Source organism: Notothenia coriiceps, unplaced genomic scaffold (assembly GCF_000735185.1).
Source record: "Notothenia coriiceps isolate Sejong01 unplaced genomic scaffold, NC01 NC01_scaffold00006916, whole genome shotgun sequence".
Taxonomy (NCBI): Eukaryota; Metazoa; Chordata; class Actinopteri; order Perciformes; family Nototheniidae; genus Notothenia; species Notothenia coriiceps.
This window is the reverse complement of record NW_011339617.1, coordinates 23,282-45,021: the sequence shown is the minus strand read 5'-3', so window position 1 is coordinate 45,021 and position 21,740 is coordinate 23,282. Positions and strand designations below refer to the sequence as shown.

The following is a 21,740-nucleotide window of genomic DNA, read 5'->3' as shown; positions in this document are numbered from 1 at the left end:
TTAATCATATTTATAAATCATATGATAGGGTGGATGCTTCTTTAACCCATGTAGATTCCTAATGCTCACCTTTGGTTCTTCAACATCTTCTTCTGTGTCCTCTCCCTCCGTCAGGGCCTTCCTTTTGGAAGGTACGACTAAACTGTCAAATGAAGCCCTGCAGGACACAAATAATCTGAGATACATTCCAAGATACTTTGCCACATTAATGCACAACACCCACATTTTAGCACTGACGATAACAAAGCAAAACGTCTAAGCAAGCAGGACAAACATATAAAAATACTTTAAAGAAAATGAGGAGGGCTGTTGTGTGTGAGTGAGTGAATACAATATGATCAATGTGCATAAATGCATTATCAGATCAAACAAAAACCTTAAAAAGGCTTGGATAGGCAGCTACTCTGTCTCGTGTTTTGTGTTATTCATGCCATTAAAACCATTTGTAAATTAAATGAACTAACTCTTATGCTTACAACTGCACCCCTAATTTATTATTTCTATTGTTACTAACCTGTTCGCCAGGATTTTGTTCAAACCGTTTTTGATCATAGCTTACCTGCATGTCTCTCTTGTCTCCTCGATTTCTTTTAGTTCATCTTTGCTGTTTAAGACAGCTCCGATGCTGTCTGCACTTTCAGCTCCCAACTGGGGTTAGAGAAAAAGGAGAAAGTCATTCATTTATGTCCTTTATTATAAAATGCATTGTTTTGCTCAGAGTTGTCTCTCAACATGTTACTGCTTTTGTGTAGCAGCAGCTTCAACAACTTCCTTAAAGTAAAGTTGTATTTTATCTAACATAATTTTCATTATAGTCTGACTACTATATCTGCAACAATAGCTTAACATATAGATACAATTAATTAACATTCAATGTTTCAGGGATGTTATTTATGCCTGGAGTCCACTCGATGGCGAACAATGTAAATGCGGAGATAACTCAGCTATGTTATCTTCCCTTGTGCATGTATTGGTGCCACATGGCTCTTTCCTTGTTCACCACGTTTTCAAAAATGCGTAATTTAAACAACATGTTGTGATCTAGCAGCTCCATAGATAGTCAACAGATACCATTATAGCTTCAGTTAGATTACTTGTGAACTATTAGCTAAAATTACATGCTAACATCACCAAGAGGCTCCACTTGCCTGTTGAGCTAAAAGCTCGCGTCTACGTTTTTGTTTCTCGCGAATCTCTTGCAGTCGACTGTTCATTTTCTTCACTTTGTATAGTTTCTAATTAACTATCAACCACATTTGCTCGTTGATACACACAGTTAAAGTTGATTAGCAAGCTATTATGGTAGCCAACAATCGGCCAATGTGTAATAGCCGCTAAAAAAATAACAATGGGTGCACTCGTTATGGTCCCCGGGACGCTCCGGTTTGTCACTGCCTTGGTGTACACCCGAGAGCAAGCAGCTAAAATAAGGCATTAAAGACATCTGGGAGTGGCTGTTGCCTTGCGTTTTATACTGAAGCGTTTATTTTGTATACGGTGCTGGCAGTCCACTTTCATTGCGTCATTTTGGTTAACCGACAAACGCTATTTATCCAGTGCCGACTCCGTCAACCCACTTACGGCGTACGCCGTTCAACATTAGGAGTGAACACTTTTGTGATCGAATGGATGCTGCGTGATGATGTCACCCGGTAGGACGCTTCTGTTTGACGTTTACTGATCCCTCCTCCAATCAGAGGATACTATACTGTAGACGCTGGAGGCGCTATTTAGTCAATTCCACCCTGTCATCACTACTCAGGGAGAGAGCAGTTCAAGCAAAATCATGCAATCCAGTACCGCTCTGCCTCTGCGCCAAACTGCAGCATCTCTCAGATAGTGTGCTTCACTAATGTGGCCACAACAAGAAGATCCTTAAAAAATAGTTAATTGTAAATGCTTTTTACTTGCCAGGCTTAAGTAAATATGGATACTAAATAGCCTAGGTTAAATATGGTGTTGGAATTGCTTAAACTTATGATGAGAATCAGAAGTGTAATGCATACGCCAGAATAAACTGTTAACACATCTTTTAGTTCATTTTCGCTTTGTTTCAACAATTGCAAGTGTCCTTTTAATGTGTTGGGAGCATGTATACCATGGCACGGTTTAGACATGGCCCGGCTAATATTTGCAATATTTGAATTTGCTTGTGATACTATAAACATGATTACAGATTTTGTATTAGAGATCATAGGCCTACAATTGCCAAATATAATAAAATGGTGTCAAATCGCAGTAGGCCTATGGGGGAAATTACTTCGATTATACGTTATTGGATGTTCGTTGGGGGGCAATCTGCCCATTAGCCCACGCAAATCTGAGTTTCATTGATCGGCGTCGTTTCTCCTTTCCCGGTTCACACTCTCGTCCCACCGCAAAGCGATGAGCCTGACTGGAAATCGCCTCCTCAGCTGATGATAGGAGCGATTGATGATAGAAGGCGCTGTCTTCGCCTCCTTGCAGCCAGAGACCTACCATGAATTTGACATTTCTTGCTCTAACAGCCGCACTTTTGGCTGCGAATAGCGGCTTCTGTTATTCTAGCAGCGTCCCGTCATTCATCCTGCCGTTTACTGACTGCGTGCAGAGCCGTGGGAAAGACGGTTTCTACCGGGGAGCGATAGACGTCACCGAGTCCGGCACCCGGTGTATGAACTGGACAGAAGTGGCCGGCTTCAAGGAGCGCTACCCTGGCAAAGGAGTTGGAGAGCATAACCACTGCCGCAACCCGGACGGCAGGATCCGACCCTGGTGCTTTTTTAGGAACCACAAAGGCAGAGCTGACTGGGGCTATTGCGACTGTAAACAAGGTAAACACGAAGACCCATACACAGACAGCAATACCTATTTTGGGGAGATTCATAATCTGTATGAATATGTCAACAACATTATGAATTTATATAAACTGAAATTTGACAAAATTAAATGAAATGAATGATAATCTAAAAAATAATACAGGCGGCCCAATATCTAGAAAGTCGCTTTAACTTATAACATGCTAAGATAAGATGTAGATATTATAGGACATTATTAATATGAATTTGGGCTGATGAAAAGCAGTTTTTTTGTTTTACCTCTGTGTGCAAGAATGTTCTAGCTCAATTGTGTTCAACTCAGGAAGCCCATGCTGAAGTAATTAGACAGGACACACCTTCAGTGTCCCAGGTGTGAGAGCAGTCTATGCAGATGGCAAGTCTAAGCACATTTGTGTTGTAATGAGTGCACAGGTATTTGCTTATATGGGGTGTTTGGGAATAACACAGTCCAAAGGATCACAACAAGCAAGTGAGTCAATACACTGTCTCTTACCATATTAAAAATAGTTTGACATGGGGAACACCACATTATCCAAACCTATGAAGTACACAGGCTTGAGCCAATTAGTGTTGCTAAAAAGAAAAGTGAGGGCAAAGAGGACTCTACATCTCTGGACTGATGAAAGGGAGAGAAGTATGGTATAGAGTAGTGAAAGGAAGAGTGTGATATCCATCTGGCACACGAGAAGCAGCCTGTGGTATTTTTAGTCATGTAGTGTGTTGGCACATCATGAATAAATCCTCTTCCTGTAATTGATACATGGAATTGATGTATTGATCCAGTTATGTAAGATGTTTGAACAATTGCACACCTTATATTTGGAGTCCAGATTATTTTTGTTCTGACTGCATGTAAGGAAAAGACTGACTCCCCTATGCATGTGTGTTTGAAAATGTACCCTTTCATTCTCTGTTGTCCTAATAACCTACATAATGTGTATGTAAAAATAGATATGCGCAAAGCATTCAAGTTACTCGATCAACAAACAACCTGCACGGAAGGAAAAAGTCTATGAGGAAAATCTGTACACTTTAGGCAACATCTGTTAAACACTCAATCCCAAATCCTGTTGCACCATGCGTGTTTGAGGACAAAAGACGGACAGAAGGACATAGTCAAACAGTGTTATAGTGTATTTTAACAACAGTTAAAATGAAGTGTTTTCTTTATATAGACTGGTTGTGATGTGTCGACTCACACAACATGTTATGTTAATGGATATCATGAACTGATGTAAAATGACTTTTTAAATGCAGCCCTTTTGACACAGGCAGATTGATTGGATCATTTATAACACAGTTGAATACGCCTGTTTGATCCCCTGTCATCATGACCAAATCAAACAAAGCCTTCTGTTTTTCTTTTGTCTCTTTTTTTTAACATTTTCATTTAGGGCTTGACAATATATCAACGTAATATTGATAAAGTGTTATGAAAATAGTTATTGTTTGAGATTTTGATATCATTGTAACTTAACATAAGTTGTTTTTTTCCCTAAATTGTGTAATTTTTTGAACTTGACAGAATTGCCGTTCTGTTATTTGCGTTTACCTTCAAAGTCAATGCATCCACATCAATCCTAATTCATTCTAAGAAATATAATTGTGTAAATATTTGTGTGGAAGCACCAATAGCCAACCCTACAGTGTTGTCAGAATACGCTGTACTAATATTCTGTTCTCCAACTCTCTTTCCATCCCAGGCTCTGTGCGTTTGCAAGGAGGCCGCACCAAGCTAGATGGCAGGGTCGAAATGTATCTTGGAGGAGTGTGGGGGTCTGTCTGTAGCGATGACTGGGGGGACGAAGACGCTGCAGTGGTTTGCAGACAGCTGGGCAAGGGGTGAGAGAGAACCCTAGCACACACATGCGCTCAGACGTGGATTATTGGCTGGCCTCTGTCTGCCTCCCCCGCTTACATATATTTTTTTAGACACAGGTGCCAGTACAATCACCATCTGCCACATAAATTCACATGTGAAGCTGCCTACAGAGATTTGACATATGATAAGAGTGTGATAGAAATCTGGTGGGAATGCTAGAACATTTCCCCACAACCTAGACATACACATGCACTCTCTTCACAGTCCTTGTACCTTTCTTATGTGACCCTTGCATTCCAACCCCCCATTCTCCAGCAGTATTTAAATACCTTCAGTGCTCAGCTATTTACCTTGTTACCAGCTCTCTGTGTTACTCTCTTGACTGTGTCTTATGGTCTTGAATTTAAAGGTGCTTTCATGCTAGAAAAGACACTGACTTGTCGGGTCTCCAGGGAGAACGTAGACAGATCATACATATTGACAGTGTTAATAAACTGGGGTCAGTTTCTCAATTCAGAAAGCGTCTTATTTCCCAGGAGAACAGAGACCTTCTGTGCACTTACTACACATGTTGACACTAACTCCAACACTGGCACGCATGCTGACATGAACACATGCCTGTGTGTGCATATTCACACAGGAGTCAATGAAAGTCCACAGCGGAAAGGGAAAGGGGCAAATGTCAGCCATATGTCAGCTGGAATCGTTGGTGATGACTTTCACGTGGCCAGTTATTGAAGCTGTTTTGAGTAAAACTGCTGACCGCATTGGCCCTCCAATGGCAGATCATGAACATACTTATGGCTCAAGGTTACTGCTACCATGTAAACATGTCTGTTGTACTTTTTCTTCTAAGATGGGCTGCCTGAGCCTGGCTGCAGCAATTACCTCAGGTGACTTAAAAATAAGGGCCAAAATACCCTAATTAGGTTACATTTCTCCGGAAAAAAACTCTCATACGATAAAACGGTTCAACGTCACTTGTCGGTTAAAAAACTTATTTCAGATAAGTTAAACTTTGTTGTTTACTTTCTACATCTCCTTCCAGGATCTCAGGTCGTGCACGTGCAGTTCCCCTGTTTCATCCAAGCATGGCCAAACTCCATTGGAGGGCAGTCCATTGCCAGGGAGAGGAGTCAGACCTGCTCCAGTGTCCTAAGACTGTGTGGAATGGAGGGGAATGTAATCTGGCTGCAGCCATCACTTGCACACAGCAGCAAGGTAGGCACTCCTCATTCGGAATTGTAGGCCTATGATGGATGGAGTCTATGGATGTGATGAGATCTCTGATAAATCAATAAACCTTCAACATTTCTACAACTCCTACTCAATTCTAACTTTCCTCATGTTTGTACTTTAAAATGGCAAAAGTCCTGACATTTTTGTTACTTTGCCTAGTAGTGAAAATGTGTGTTTTAAATGCTTGTGTGGGCTCCAGCAGAAGTGGCGCTCCCTATAAGGCTGGTGGGAGGTGCATCGGGGTCAGAGGGCACAGTGGAGGTCTTCCATGCGGGGCAGTGGGGGTCCATATGTGACGACCAATGGGATGACAGTGATGCAGAGGTGGTGTGTCGACAACTGGGGCTGAGGTGAAGGGGCAAACACAAACACACACACACACAAATTAGTGCCCATCCTCACATGAATTCCAACCAGTAATTAGCATAAAGGAAATACATTATGTATGGGAAAAAGAGTCAAATGTGTGAGAGAAAAATAGACTTGGAGGCTGAGATAAATGAATGTGGGTGTCCAGCCGTCAGTCTCTCTCTCTGTCTCCAAAAGTATGAAAAGTATGAAAAGTATTCTTTCCATTTGGACACACACAGAGAGGAGCTAGCAGTAAAGCACATCTGGGGTCAGATAATGAATCAGGCTCATTGTTCCTGCATGAATTCTAGTACCACTGAGATATGCATATTTAGCAACGCTACACACTCTTCAAATCTTGATGTGTGCACTTTTTGTCTATGCCAATGTGGTGTTGGTGTTGCAATGTCTCTGGATATGCATGGCAAGCATCTAAAAAATGTACAATAGCTTTATTTCATCCAATTTCCAAATCAAACTAGAACAGCATCCTTCAAGGCATCCTATGCAAAATGCACTTTTTGATGTATTTTATACATACATATGTGTCCCCGGTGCGTCAGGGAACTCACAAAGTGTCAGAAAATAAAACCCTCTCTCTTTTCCTCCGTACCTAAACGGGGGTACAACGGAGCTGATCCAGATTTGCTGCCGATATGCCGTAATATCGGAAATGTGGGCTGGCTTTACACCCAGGGCCCTATCAGAAACGTTGCTATAGGAATAAATGCAATGCCTGACGTGTTTTGGAAGTAATATGGTCTTTAATTACATTAGCAAGCATCGCTAACACTCAGAGCTAACGCAGTACTGGAGAGTATGTGTAAAAAAGCAGGAAATTAAAAAGGGAACTCACATTGTAGTAAACCCGCAAGAGAAGAAGCATTTGAGCTCCATACTTTTTCAGAAATAATCCTTGAATTGGTTTGGAACATGATATGGCGTTTAATCACATGATAGGAAATTAGGAGATCTTTAAAGTCAGTAAGGGTGAATCAGTGGATCTGTTTTTAAATGTATCAAAATAACTGCAAACCAAACTTTCTATTATTCTGTCCTTTTTTTATGTAGCGGTGTAGCGAGGGCATGGGGCCAGGGACATTTTGGCAAGGGTTCAGGCCGTGTGCTGCTGGATGAGGTACGATGCACAGGCAATGAGCTCACTCTGGAGCAGTGTCCAAAAAGTGCCTGGGGGGAACACAACTGTCAGCACTCTGAGGATGCAGGAGTGTCCTGCAACCCTCTTACAGGTAGAACACCACCTGACACAGCATTAGCAGTCAATGCTATTCAAATATGTTCACATATAGAGATATAAAAGCCAAACCAGGATATTTGATGTCATTGGGGCAGAAGGGCTTGGATGTACTCTCTGGGGCTTGGATGTATGGGGCAACTCTCTGTTTTTCTCTTTCTCTTCAGATGGCTCTCTTAGGTTGGTTGGGGGCGCAACCAGCTATGAGGGACGTTTAGAAGTATTTTACCGTGGCCGGTGGGGGACAGTGTGTGATGACGGCTGGACAGACTCTAACACACAAGTAGTGTGCCGACAACTTGGTTACAGGTAATGTGAAGTATTCATGTTGTCGTACACATGCATCAATCTCAGTACTATTAATAAGTTAGAATAAAATTGTGTTTGTGTGTGCACATGTCTACCTTGCAGATTAGGTGAGACTCTCCTTTCCGAAGGATTAGACATCACTCCAGTCCCGCGCTTCGGGGTGGGGTCAGGTCCCATTCTCTTGGATGATGTGAGCTGCACAGGGAAAGAACCAAGCATATTAGTGTGCAACAGGAACGAGTGGCTCCAGCACGACTGCACACATCATGAAGATGTTAACATCGCTTGCAGCCCTGGTCGCAATGGAGAGAGTCTTCCAATGAGTAAGACAGAATCTTATCTTACTGTAAGACTTATAGGCTAAGATGGCATCGAATGGGGGAAAGAGGCTCAATGTTACTTTTACTATGTTGTTGGATACTGATATAAAGGACATAATGTATGTGCAGATTTAGTTTGTCACAGCTTGGCACTTTGCACAAAGAGCACACATACTCTTTTGTCAGTGGAAAAGGAAAGCGAATCATGAAAGCTTCTATGTAATTTCCTGCCACTTCATAAAACCTGATAATGGAAGTGCAAGCTGAAATCTGTTTCTAAGATCTCTGCCAAACTCAACCTGCACTTAATTTGATCTCATCTTACTTAGAAGAGGAAAGCCAACCTGCTCCAAGAGAGGGATAGAGGATGATGTAAGTCATGCTTACGTTTAAAGGCACAGCTGTTAGTTGGTGTGTCCTGCCTTATTAACTGGGCAGCTTGTAAAGTCGTCATGCTTAATGGATCTACTGCAAGCCTTTACCTAAAGTAAATCACCCTGATGTAAAATTCTTCACTATTTTTAACTGCAAAATCATATTGGCCACCAGTGGGTTGATGTATTGCCAGACACACATAACACTGAACTACTTCCTCTTTATTAGAGGAGACAGAAGGGTTCAGTGGTTTTTGCTGAAAGGGGAAGAAAGGGTTGAATGGTAGGACCATTAATCAAGCTGTGTCTATAGCCTCTAGACAGCAATAACGATGTAAACGCATAGCGCTGGATAGAACTACTAGTGGCTCAGATTTCCCCTCATACTATATATAACTGTTTCATTCTCTGTCATCCATCTTAATGTTGAATGTAATAGATACGAGTCTGGTGAATGTCACAGAGAGGATACATCATGTTTTTTTTAAGTGATGAAAAGTTGCAGTTAGGTAGCTTATGTTTTTTGGCCAGAGCCTCAGAGACACTGGCACCTGACAATTACCACTGAATAATTGTGTTATTACTACAAATAATTTGTGTGTATTTGTTTATGTGTGTACCAAATCCTTCCTTCCCGCTCAACTAAAACAAGCAGATTGGTTTATGTTGTTTTGGGAAAAGGAGAAAAAGCAGATAAGCCCGTCTGTGCTTTGAACATCCCCCCCCCTCCCCACTACTCCTCTCTCTCCTTCTCTCTCTCTTTCACTATTTTCTAAGAGACCATCTTGTATGTATTGTAACAGAGCAGCAATGCTGAGAGAGTTCAGAGATAAAAACAGTGTTTGTAGTTCTAAGATAGAGGACAAAAATGAGCATTTCCTCAACTGCCAACCCCGACAAACAAGTAAACATTCCCACATTTAACTCTCATTACCTTAATGACCCACTCCTATAACTCCTACACGCACAGTGTTCAAAGGCAGTATATTATTTAACTCACTACAGCCACAGAGAACATTTTAAGGCTAAATTGAAGACTGCTGAAGTTGTGTAATGAAAATGAAGTTTTGAGCTACAAAACAAAAGCACCTTTATTTTCCATAGCATAAAATGACTTGGTCAGGTTGTAAACTGATCCTGAAAGGGTCCACACATGGAAAATACATTAGCATCCCATAAATTACATTAGTGTGTGTTTGTGTGTATCTGTGGGCAGACCATGATGATAGATGATTTAAACTTAAATACCAGACTTATTTGATTAACACAAGCGAATAGCATTTAAGAGACAAATACAAGAGGGGGAGACTGTGAAAAAACAGAAAGGCAAGGAAAAGAAAGGATCTGTTTATAGAGTCAGACGTTTAAAAATGTCCCCTTCTGGACACACAAGTTGTTACGCATGCAAACAGACAGGTGTTCAAGTTACTTCCTTTGTAGGGGACATGAGCACATGCCCCACTCAGTTTTGATAAGGAAGGTGTGTAGTGTCTGTATTATTTATTGAGTCAGGGGTTTTGGGGAACTTCAGAAATATTGTTTAGCAGGGCAACTCTGTTTAGTGATTCTGAATTGTGCTTGTGTGTTCTTCAGGTATGCCGGTAAGACTAGTGGGAGGAGAGAGTCCTAAGGAAGGTCGGGTGGAGCTCTATCTGTCCGGGCAATGGGGGACCGTTTGTGATGACGGATGGACTGACCATGACGCTGAGGTGGTATGCCGGCAGATGGGATACAGGTATGTACTGTATATGTGCATCTGTGTTTGATTTGCCATTTTAAGAGTCTTGTGTTTCTGGGTAACAAACTCCAACAAGCACAACAACTTGCATGGACCATGAGCTAATAGAATGCCATACTCAAACAAAACAGGTTTTTTTTATGCACTCATTTATGTAGGTTCATTTGGGAAGTGTAGAAATTACCATTGAGGTTTAAAGAGAGGAAAGCATTTCACAGCAGCATCCAACTATTTTGTTCATTATGGATTAACTATCGATAATCTGTCCATTAGGAATTTTGCAAATACATTTTCAGAATTTTGCTGGAAAACTAAAATGATAAAAGTTAGTTGACAGTTCATTTTAGTCATGGAATGTTGGAATACAGTTAACATTTTGAGAGGCTCAGTTGAGAGCTGTGGCATTGCAATGTGATCACTCTATACATTACACACACTTAAGTGAAGCCAGACGGCCTACTCTGTTTGCAAAATCAATCTCAACTTCTCAGAATTGGCATCTGTCTTACACCTGCCCCCCATTACTTTGTCTGCCGTTCATCCTTCCAACTCTTTCAACCCTTGACTGTTTTGAGTTAGAAACTCATCAAGCATGTCTGGAGTTTCCAAGCACCCCTGCAATGGAAAAAGTTAAACTATATGCTTTAAATCATTACATTAATTATCTTATTCTTATATTACTATATCTATCATTATATTTCATTAATCCATCTTAACAAATGTTACGCTCAAGTTTCAGAGCACTTGTGCAGAGCCGCCTCTGGTGTGCTGCCAGCTGCTTTTATTAGGGGTTTAAGCTGTGCTCTTTTGCAGAGCCAAGATACACATCCAATTAAAGGGCAGGCCAATTGTGCATGACACATTCACGGTGACAGATATGTTGAGGCCAAGCTACCTCATCTCATCCTCTCTGTGTCCCATTATGCCTTCCCTCTGAGACACTGTCGCATTTTCCAAAACAATGGCAATGAGGTGGCAAGGGAAAACTGTACCGTAACAAACTGTCTTCAATTTATCTCTCATCACTGCTCAGCATGACGCTTATCCCTTAGCCATCCACTTTTCTGTGACACATTGCATGTAGATGAAAGCCACATCTGGAGTGCATAAGCATGAGAGAGAAATGAAGCGTGTTAGAGGCGTGTAAAAGTCATGTTAGGATCATCATTCTGTCTCACACAGGGTGTGGTGAAAGGTCATTACACACACAGCAGGTCCCCAAGGGTGAGAGGTTGCTCTGGGAGTGATAAAAGAAAGTATGCATTAATACACAGAGACTTTCACACAAATGATTTTCAAGTTCAACTGTCACATTAAAGAAGGACCAACATTTAACTGGAAAACACAAAGGAAAACGTTTCCAGCATAATACATACAAATATATTTTGGGAAAAAAATTCAGGGCCAAAATAGAGCGTACTAAAACATACCATTAACTTGGAAACTGATTTAAAGGCAAAAGGTTTGCTTGTTTGTAACCAATTATTTTGTATATCTGCAAATGTAAAAAAAAGGCAAAGCTGAAAATGTATTTATGAAGCAAAAGTATATGTCATTTATACTAAGGTAATTTCAAAGTGCTTATACACTTACACTCAAAAATGAATTTAAAACAAAATCAAATCTAATCATAATAAAAAAACAATAATATATACATAACTACAGGGCAACAGAATTGGGTTTTATTGTAAGCCTTTAAAATCACATTGTGAAGATGTTGCCATGCGACAAAAAAGGTTACAGAGGCTAATCTTTTCTTTCATCCTCCCTTGCGATATTTAGAACAGATCCAACAAAATGCAGCCAAGTAAATAAATACTATCCATTCAACATTTTAAAGATGCAAACACGAAATATAATATCTGAGAAAACTTTTGACTTCTCTTTTTAACTTGATCTTTTAATATCCGAAGCAGATTGTGTGACATTTTTTGACTGATGCTGTGTTTCCAAAGAAACACACCAAGCAGGTTCAATGTCAGGATCTAGGCTCGGTTCCAAGTGAGTTGGAGGTTCGCCCTTTGCATGCTAAATACCGCTCAGGGAGCTATTGGAGTCACAGACACAATTCTTTAGATGTCTCAATAAGAGACATGAGATTCCCTTTGGACAATTTGGGATACAAGACCTGCCACCTATCATACCCCGGGACGCAACACAAGATCCTCCCTGTCTGTAATCTATCAGTCTTAATTAAAATCCCAGCTACAGCCTATACAGGCCTACATACACACACACACAACCTATAGGCCTCTTTGTGCTAGCTGTTTGACAATTAAAGTCAGAGGTGAGAAATTGATACAAATACTGTTATCAGATTGTAAAAGTGGTTTGACCCGGTGTGCGTCACTGCCAGAGAATGTCAGACCATAACATCTATACTAACATGTCATCACCGCCTATCTGATAATACACACACACACACACACACACACACACACACACACACACACACACACACACACACACAGACAGACATACAAACTCTCTCTCACTCACACAGACACACTCCCTCTCACACACACACACACACACATTGACAGCAAGATCTGGCAGCCAAGCATTTAACCTTTCAATGTTAGTGGAACATTGCTACATTTACAATTCTGACATGGGCTGTTGCTTATTTGGAAATGGTCCAAAGTGCTACAATTCGCCTTCTAACAAAAACAAAGTGCAGGGAGAGCATTACTCCAGTTTCATCTCTTTCCTTTGCCCACTGGTGAAGCCTACAATGTATCATAATTGATGTATTACTTTTCTATGTGAAACCTGATTACATTGTTTGAATTGTTGAGTCCTTATAGGTCTCTCAGGTTGGCAAACCAGGGTCTAGATGTTCAGAGCTAAGTTTAAAATGATGGGAGAGCAAGCATTTGAAGTCAAAGCCCTACATTTTGGAGTTTGGAATAGTTTACCTCTTTCTCTTTTTTGAAAAGCTTCTCATGACGTTTATTTGCTTGCTTCCTGTCTTTTTTGTATTTAATGCTCCTATTATGAAACTTAGTTTTTTACCTCAAGCCTACAGTAAATACTAGTAGCATTTATTAAGCAATGGCAACTAAATCTGTGTGTGTTTTGTTTCCCTGCTATTTACCACAGTGGGGTGGCAAAGGCCCGTGTGATGGCGTACTTCGGGGAAGGGACAGGACCGATCCACGTGGACAATGTGAAGTGCAGCGGCGAGGAGCGTTCGTTGGCAGCCTGCATCAAACAGCCACCCGGCACACACAACTGTCGCCATAGTGAGGACGCTGGGGTCATCTGTGACTATGGTGAATCTCAGCACAGCTACCAAGAGGTGAAAGGTCAGTACGGTTTGTTTTTTCCTTACAATAAATGAATTTGTTCAACAAACATTTCCATCATGTCAAATACACTGAAAAACTAATGAGAAACAAATGGCTATAGAGAAGTTAGGAGGGAAGATTCTGAGAGAACTTCTGTGGGTGTGTGTGTTTCCAGATGGTAAAATGGAGAGAGCAATGTTATTTCTTCACCCTGTCTGTCACCCATCAGGGCGACTCACACAATGCTATCCGTTACCGACACATATGCTATTACTTCAATTTTTCTCATGCACATACTGGGGAAAGTCAAACCAATGCAGGAGAATGTTTTGTCTCTTCAGTATGATAAATGACCTCTTGTGAGAAATAGCTCAGTCTATGTTTGTATGTTTTAACACAAGATACACACAGACTATGAAAAAGATCTCTCATTTATTTTATTTACTTTATTTTTCAGGTTCATATGTAGAAGTAAAATATTAATTTGAAGCCGTATTCTTTTTTGGATCAGTCTAAATATTTAAAAAAGGCAACATCTGAGCTCAAATGTATGGTTTAACAATCATCACCCTCCTACACTCTCTCACATATACACACTCAATGGTTCCTCTTTTGTCTCTGTCAGATCCTGTCAACTCAATCTGTGGTTTGCGGCTTATACACACTCGCCAGAAACGAATTATAGGAGGAGAAAACTCTCTGAGGTAAGCTGGAAAGGACAGGAGGGATTCATGAGAGTGCATAGAATGCCAGCCAAAGACAAACTATATGTGCAAAATGTCAGTATTAAATGTATTTAATGTTTGTCATCTGCAACAATTTACTCTAAAGCAAAGCATGTGTGTGTGTGTGTGTGTGTGTGTGTGTGTGTGTGTGTGTGTGTGTGTGTGTGTGTGTGTGTGTGTGTGTGTGTGTGTGTGTGTGTGTGTGTGTTGTGTATGAAGAAGGGATAAACATGCTGGGATAAACATAGAGAAAAGCAACATGTATGCATCTTTGTGTGAGTGTGTGTGTGGTCACATGTATGCATTGGGCAGATGTAAAACCAAATAACTTTGGTACTGAGTATTTACACACTGAGTATTTATTTGTGTTTTAGTGGGTACGCATGTTTAGAATACATCGGGCGTGTTTACACTAGAAGTTCACACCAAATGTATTCTGGCATTTATGCTTATGTTTATAAAGAAATCCTATTTGTAATGTTCTGGATCACTTTTTAAGGTTGCACGTGGATGGCATACCCAATATGAAAGTGTTTTAATTGTTGCAATGTTGGCTCTTCTTAAGAGTTTTTTCACTTCTTACAAAAGTGTTTTAATGTGTTTTTGTGTGTGTGTGTGCTGTGTGTCTTTAGAGGGGGTTGGCCATGGCAGGCCGCGGTTCGGTTGCGAGGATCTCGTGGAGACGGGAGGTTGGTGTGTGGAGCGACTCTGATTGACAGCTGCTGGGTCCTCACATCGGCACACTGCTTCAAGAGGTCAAAAACACACACTGCCTATTCACTCATGTTTGTGTGTGTCACAATTTGAAATGGACATGCTATGTTACATTTTTAAAAAGCCAAGTATTGCAATGCAGAAGGTTCAGTATGAAGGCAAGGAAATAATGACTTACCTTTGTATATATATATATATACCAATATATATATATCTGTTTTTACGTGCCTCTCAAAACACAGGCCAAGCATCTCCCCCCCTCCCCCTTTTCCATGCACTCACAACACAGCGTTTCCTCCCGTCAGTGTCAGTGATTGGTTGAGAGTCTTTATTCATGTAATGTGGCTGTGCTTATGCATACATTTAACTCTGCCTTGAGCTCCAGTAGAACTACACAACTAATTGTCTGCTTCCCCTTGTATATTTACGTCTGGCAGAAGCATGAGAACCTCAACAATGTGAGCATTGATAAGTAGTGCTTTAGTTGTGGTTGTGGTGCAGTCGGCCGGGAGTCATCATGTTCACTTCATCTGGTCTAGTGACCTCCACATGGTACCACCACCTTGAAATCCATCACCTTATGAATACAGCAGAGAAGGCGGAAGAAAATAAAAAATGAGTAGAACAAAAAAAAATGTTGAAAATCTGATAAAGTTGCGGGTTGTGAGAGCACCAGCCCTAATGTCTGCATTTTATACATGTATGGCTGTCAGACTCCATTTTTAAGAGTAATATATTTTGGTTGCATTATGAAGTATGAGTCTCAATAATTGGGTTTGAGGAAACCAGAACTCTGTACAGGGCTCTGCAGCTCTACCACTATAAATCCAGATTGTTCCACATTAAAGAGAGGAAGTGGTCATTCACTAAATCCTTTCCAATACCATTTCTCCAGGCATCCCCAGGGCTCAATGGAGGGACGTCTACGCTGTGATCTGACTTGCACTTCTGCTTTGTTTAAATGACACACACAGGAAGCATACAGCTGAGCTTTATGCGGCAAATTTAGACCACTTGGGATGTAGCGGACATTTTTGTGATCCATTTTTACAATCACACAGACAGATCAAACAGAAAAGATAACCTCCATGGCAGAAGCAATACTGACTCTAAGCCCTTTCTAACATTGGTAAGTAATTTTATTGCACTATAGTGTAAGCACTACAGAAGCCATAATAGTTAGCCTTAAACATAACACCGTCAGATCCTTCTTGTGGTTGAGTGCCATAGTTTCCTTTGTGTAAGAGGGAATAAACTATAGGCTTTATCTGAAGCTAGTTGTTAGTATTGGCCAAAGTACCAGTGGATGTGCTCACACGCCTTCTGCACTTGGTCTTTCCGGTGACCTTCCAGTTGCCAAGCCAAGTCCCTATGGACTTCGCCACCACCGCCCTAATTATATTGAATGGAATATAATAATGTGTTGTAGCTTGTGGAATGAAATTGTCAGATTCAGACGGATGACACTCCTACAATAGTAACACCTTGCTGACTGCTGGAGATTGGCGCAACATAAGTACAACAACATGTACAGTTCAACACCTTCATATTGTAACAGTTAATGATTTACTATAGATTCTTATTGTGGCCCAAAGAAAACTCTAAGTGAACACCAACATAGAGCACACTGTATTAAAACACCACCGGGTTTATATTTTATATTTGAGCTGTACGTAAGATTTGTTATCATAGACACTGTAAGGAAACAAACAAGGTTAAAACACAATACCCCTGCTGCCTGATCACATATCAGTCTTTAGTACTCCAAGCTGTAAGCTTGGGCAATGACAGCTTTAAAACGTAATTTGCTCCGAGCAAGCCAGAGCATGTAGACGCAGATAGGAACTTCCGACTTAACAGTGTCACCTTTCTTACAGTAACCAAGATAGGGTGGTAAATAAAAAAGCACACACAGCAACAAAGAAATACACCTATGCAGTCACACAATCAACATAAAATACATAATTAAGTTGGCATACACACTCCTGCTTGTACTAATTTTGACACAAGCACCGATACTTTTATAATTACATGTTAATGTGCAACTACCAAGTGTAGCTAACATGATCATGTTTCCTTATCCCTCACACTACTATTACCGATTAGTGGCTTCATAAAAGAGTGACCTCAGGTCGGTGGTCACATGCTGTCAACATGATAAACCTATTTATACCTTGAAGCTGTACAGCTAGGGGCTTGCCAACAGTAACACAACTCCAGCAGATTTTTAACTGCTTTTAGCCACAACAACAATACTTGAAAAGTAACTGAGGTGTCACATTTAAAGTCCTTTCCTGAGATGTTGCCTTTATATTCGGTACTGTATGTAGATGAGTAGTCAGTAGTGTATCTGCTTTTTCAGGAACGTCATGGCATTCCCAGGTCAGGAGATCTTTCCGGAAACACTCCACCAGTTGTAACTGGACACAGAGACTTGGCTCGATCGAAAGGCATCTTCCTTTACACCTCTCCACTTCCCTCTCTTCTCTCCCTGCCTCTCCTTTTCCCCTGACTTACCCTACTTTACCTTTATTTAAAAAAGGCCAAACAGCTCAATTAAGTAAACAGAAAGCATGGAAAAGACTTCATTATGTCAACCTATGAGTCAGTTTAACGCATAAACACAAAGACACAATGACAGATGTGTTGTTATCATTCTTCCCTTTTTCATTTCTTAAGTTGTCCAAAAAGCTTTCAACTCTTTCTTAGTCATGGTTACGGCAGAGACCAAGACAGACCATCAACATATCGAAAACGTTGCAGGAAGAATATAATGCCTCAAACATAGGTTTCAATCTATTCTTCTATTAACTGCTGTAGTGCTGACTTTATGACTGTGTGAGCTCAGTTTAATGGCTTGTTCTTTTTCCAGATGTAGTTCAACTATTGATGATTTAACTCCAGTCAATGCTCGTTATTTATGTATCAGCAGTGGGATTGCTCATGCACACACATCCTCTTTCTTTAATGGTCCTTCTCGATCCTTTCCCTCTATTTCTCTCTGCAGATATGGAAACAGCACCAAGCAGTATAAAGTTAGAGTGGGCGACTACCACTCCCTTGTGCCTGAGGAATACGAAGAAGAGTACGGTGTTGATCAAATCGTCATCCACCCAAGCTACCGGTCCCAAAGCAACGATTACGACCTTGCCTTGGTTCGTCTGTCACCTGGGGCAGTGGGCCAGATGCCGGGAGAGTGTGTGTCATTCAGCCGTCATGTCCTTCCTGCCTGTCTGCCCATGAAGAAAGAGAGAGTGCTCAAACAAGCCAGCAACTGTCACATTACCGGCTGGGGAGATACAGGTGAGTGTGTGTGTGTGTGTGTGTGTGTGTGTGTGTGTGTGTGTGTGTGTGTGTGTGTACGTATACTTACGTATATGTATGACTAGTACGNGTGATAAGAGAAGAAAATAAAGTAAAAAGGCTTGGAAAAGCAGCAGAATATTTGAACTGCAAACTTCTGAACTAACTTGATGGCGAATGATCTGTCGCCATGGCTGGCGACAGATCATTCGCCATCAAGTTAGTTCAGAAGTTTGCAGTTCAAATATTCTGCTGCTTTTCCAAGCCTTTTTACTTTATTTTCTTCTCTTATCACATATTCAAGCCCCCAGTGTTCATGTATCATTTCAATCTAAATTCGCCACTTTCTTCTTACACATTTCATTTTAATCTAAATTCTTCACTTTCTTCTTACACATTACATTTCAGCATAGCAGTTTAGCGTCACATTTTCAGCATAAAGCATTCCCACTAGCAATTTTTTCAGGAATTGCATTCTCTAGTTTGATATGAGTTTTAGTGGCTTTATCAAGATATTGATTCCACTATCGTTTTATAAATTGCTTTATGATCCCTTTTCTTAAAATGTATTTTTATCTACCACCCACACATGCTAATAAAAGTTCTTTTCATGGACCAAAGTATGAATCTCATTGTGTTTTTGTGTGTTAGGATGAGCCGGAGGTGCAGCAGCCGGATGAAAACAACCCGTATGAAGAAGTGTACAAGGACTCCAGTACTTTCCTCAAGGTTTGAAAACCTGCTCTCTTTCTTTGTACACACTGGCTGCGTTCCAAGTCGCATACTTTTACTTATTACTTTTATTATGCATTGCGCCCGCCCTTACATACCATGTGCAGTATGCACGCAATGGGACCTATTACTTTACCGTAACACCATAAACGTCACAGGTGAACTAGATTTAGCTGCTATTTATGTCAACCAGCTGATAATGCTATTAGCTTTTGAATAATTTGCCACGCATTTGCGATTTAATGCGGGTATATGATGTTCTTTACAATGTGTTAGTTGGGAGAAATTGTCTCTTATACTGTAGGTTTAGTAATCTGCATTTTTATAATTGAAGATAGTTTTCTGTTCTTTTATCATGTTTAACTGCAATTACACTGTTTTTTGCGCAAAGAAAAAAAAGTACCTTTGAACCACTCAGCCATAGATACAGTATATATTAAAATATACAACCTTTTTAATGGGTTTATGTAATTCTCACTTTCAACACCATAATAATGATAATTAACATTAAAATAAAACATGGCCACATTTAAAGTGCCGGAGCGGCGTTCCGGTGCTCTCCGTCAGCACTACACCTCTGTCAGACATCACGAGATGACACGTTAGGCTTGTGCTGTCGTGTTCAAGGAACCAGACCGTGGCCAGGAAAAACTTGCTTGTTTAATTATTTTGCGGTCTAGATTTCTATAATCTTTTTTTTTTCGTGTGTTTATTAATTACCTCGAGGGCCGCATCAAATGGTCTCGCGGACCATATACGGCCCAGAGGCCGGAGGTTCCCCACCCCTGATTTAAAGGCTTGAATACACGTTTTTACAGTTTTTACAACTTACGTCATTCAGGATATTTACATTGCATTCATCCAATCATTCAGGACTTTTTAATGAACCTGACAATGGAATTATGCAACTTTGTGTGCAATGGAATGACACTCGCTGTTAAACCATGTTCATCTGTTCACACCAGATTATGTACAGCTGTATGGTTGTTGTTGTTGTTGTTGTTGTTGTTGGTGTGACGTATGTTGGTGTGACGTACAGTATGTCCCTATTGTGTTTCTCTGTTTATGCAGATATATTTTTCTTAATTTTCTTTTTTCCTTCTATTTGTTTTCAGGGTACTCAGAGTTTGAACCCACACAATGACTACTGTCAGCACTTTGTGGACACAGGGCACCGGCCCCAAAACTTCATTAGAGATGTTGGTGAGTGTGTGCTTCTGTGTGTTTCTTTATGTGCGTACATTTGTGTGGGCGTCTTACCTCGTTTTCCTCTGTGCTTCAGGCCTGGCTGACCGGTTTGAAGAATACCCAAAGCTTCGGGAGCTGATCAGACTGAAGGACGAACTCATCTCCACCACCAACACTCCTCCCATGTACGTTTAATGATGATGTGATTTTAAATATTTACCTTAATGTCAATGTGATAACACCCAGAGAACATATGTTGAATTAAGAAGACCAAGTCTAAGTTGGCCTTAACTATTTGGGAAGGTTTGCTCTTATAACTGAGAGGGTCTTTGTCTGTCTGTGTTTAGGTACCTCCAGGCTGAACCGGAGAACTTTGACCTGCAGGATTTGAAGTGCAAGTTTGATGTGATTCTGGTTGAGCCCCCCCTAGAGGAATACTACAGAGAATCAGGCACCAGCCACACTGAACAGTTCTGGAACTGGGATGATGTAAGTATGCATGTTACTCGTCTGCATTTAGCAGTTAGGGCTAGGGATGTAACGATACCAAAAACTCACGGTACGATAATATCGCGATTAAAAAGTCCACGGTACGATATTTATCGCGATATTGAAAAATAAAGAAAAAACATTTGATTTTTTTTTTCTGTAATTTAAAAAAAGAAAAAAAGAATAATATTTGTACATCATTTTAGTAGGATAGTAGTATTTTAAAGTGTCGACAATATAATAATTAGACCGTGCAATAGAATAAATCAAGTTTCACTTTAGTTTTTCAAGTAACTCAACTCTAAGCCCCTTTCACACCAACGCGTTTTCAGGGCCGGCTCGGAGCAAGAGCCTGAAAAGTACCTGTTTTTCCTCTTCACACCGCAGCGGCGCCGCCTCTTAGCTCCGGAATCCGGTTTGTTTCCAGCTCCAAAAAATTGTCGGTCTAGCTTTTTCGATGTGAGGGATTTAGCTAAGAGGCGGCGCCGCGTACGTCTCTCTACGTCGAGGCGTGCAGGAAACTAAACCCACCTCCCCTGAACATGGGTTGACTGAAGAGTCTCGTCATGCCTGCCTACAAGAAGTGGTGCTGAGCAAAGTGACTAGAAGGCAACCACACACTTATAAAAAAAAACACACTTTATAAAGTCAGGCAACACTAACCAGGCTTCGTGTGATTCTGTTTATTTGTACCTTACTTTGACCATCCGTTCACTGTTATTGATCATTGTGGAGAGCAGGCAGACGTTTTATTTTGTATTATAGCAGCTATCGGATGGAATCAATACATGGGCTGCACAGGTTGTGCTGTCGGACTATCACAAGTAGAATCATAATGAAAAGGTAAAATGTGCCTGTAGAACACGGCTTATGCCACAATAGGATAGCAACAATTAGTCAAGTTAGTCAGATTAGCTTCGGTTGCTATGCTAACTTCACCCATTGTATACCAGAGACTTTCATAACAGCTTGTGATGCCAAACAGCGTCAATTCAGACTGACACACATTCACTTAAGGGGAACTGGGGATATGTATCAGCTGCTTGTGTGACAGTCAGACAGTGAATACTTT

At 40.8% G+C, this 21,740-nt stretch overlaps 2 protein-coding genes and 1 long non-coding RNA gene across 3 annotated transcripts; 2 read left to right on the top strand and 1 right to left on the bottom strand.

The window, feature by feature from the left end:
- On the bottom strand, positions 1-1,538 carry LOC104943836 (N6-adenosine-methyltransferase subunit METTL14-like). The gene is made up of 3 exons (XM_010769300.1): positions 1,149-1,538; positions 560-648; positions 1-157 (listed from the first exon to the last, which is right to left on the bottom strand). The coding sequence occupies exons 1-3, from the start codon at positions 1,212-1,214 to the stop codon at positions 1-3; spliced, it is 312 nt and encodes a 103-aa protein (XP_010767602.1). The 5' UTR covers positions 1,215-1,538.
- An 817-nt stretch (positions 1,539-2,355) lies between these two features.
- On the top strand, positions 2,356-18,751 carry prss12 (serine protease 12). The gene is made up of 13 exons (XM_010769299.1): positions 2,356-2,813; positions 4,523-4,661; positions 5,690-5,862; positions 6,083-6,230; positions 7,303-7,481; positions 7,654-7,795; positions 7,898-8,118; positions 10,083-10,224; positions 13,330-13,535; positions 14,143-14,221; positions 14,875-14,997; positions 17,964-18,263; positions 18,742-18,751. The coding sequence occupies exons 1-13, from the start codon at positions 2,480-2,482 to the stop codon at positions 18,749-18,751; spliced, it is 2,196 nt and encodes a 731-aa protein (XP_010767601.1). The 5' UTR covers positions 2,356-2,479.
- A 135-nt stretch (positions 18,752-18,886) lies between these two features.
- LOC104943832 (uncharacterized) lies at positions 18,887-20,695 on the top strand. The gene is made up of 4 exons (XR_798163.1): positions 18,887-18,988; positions 20,107-20,194; positions 20,274-20,364; positions 20,527-20,695. It is a non-coding gene; the product is annotated as an uncharacterized lncRNA (long non-coding RNA).
- The last annotated feature ends 1,045 nt before the right edge of the window (positions 20,696-21,740 follow it).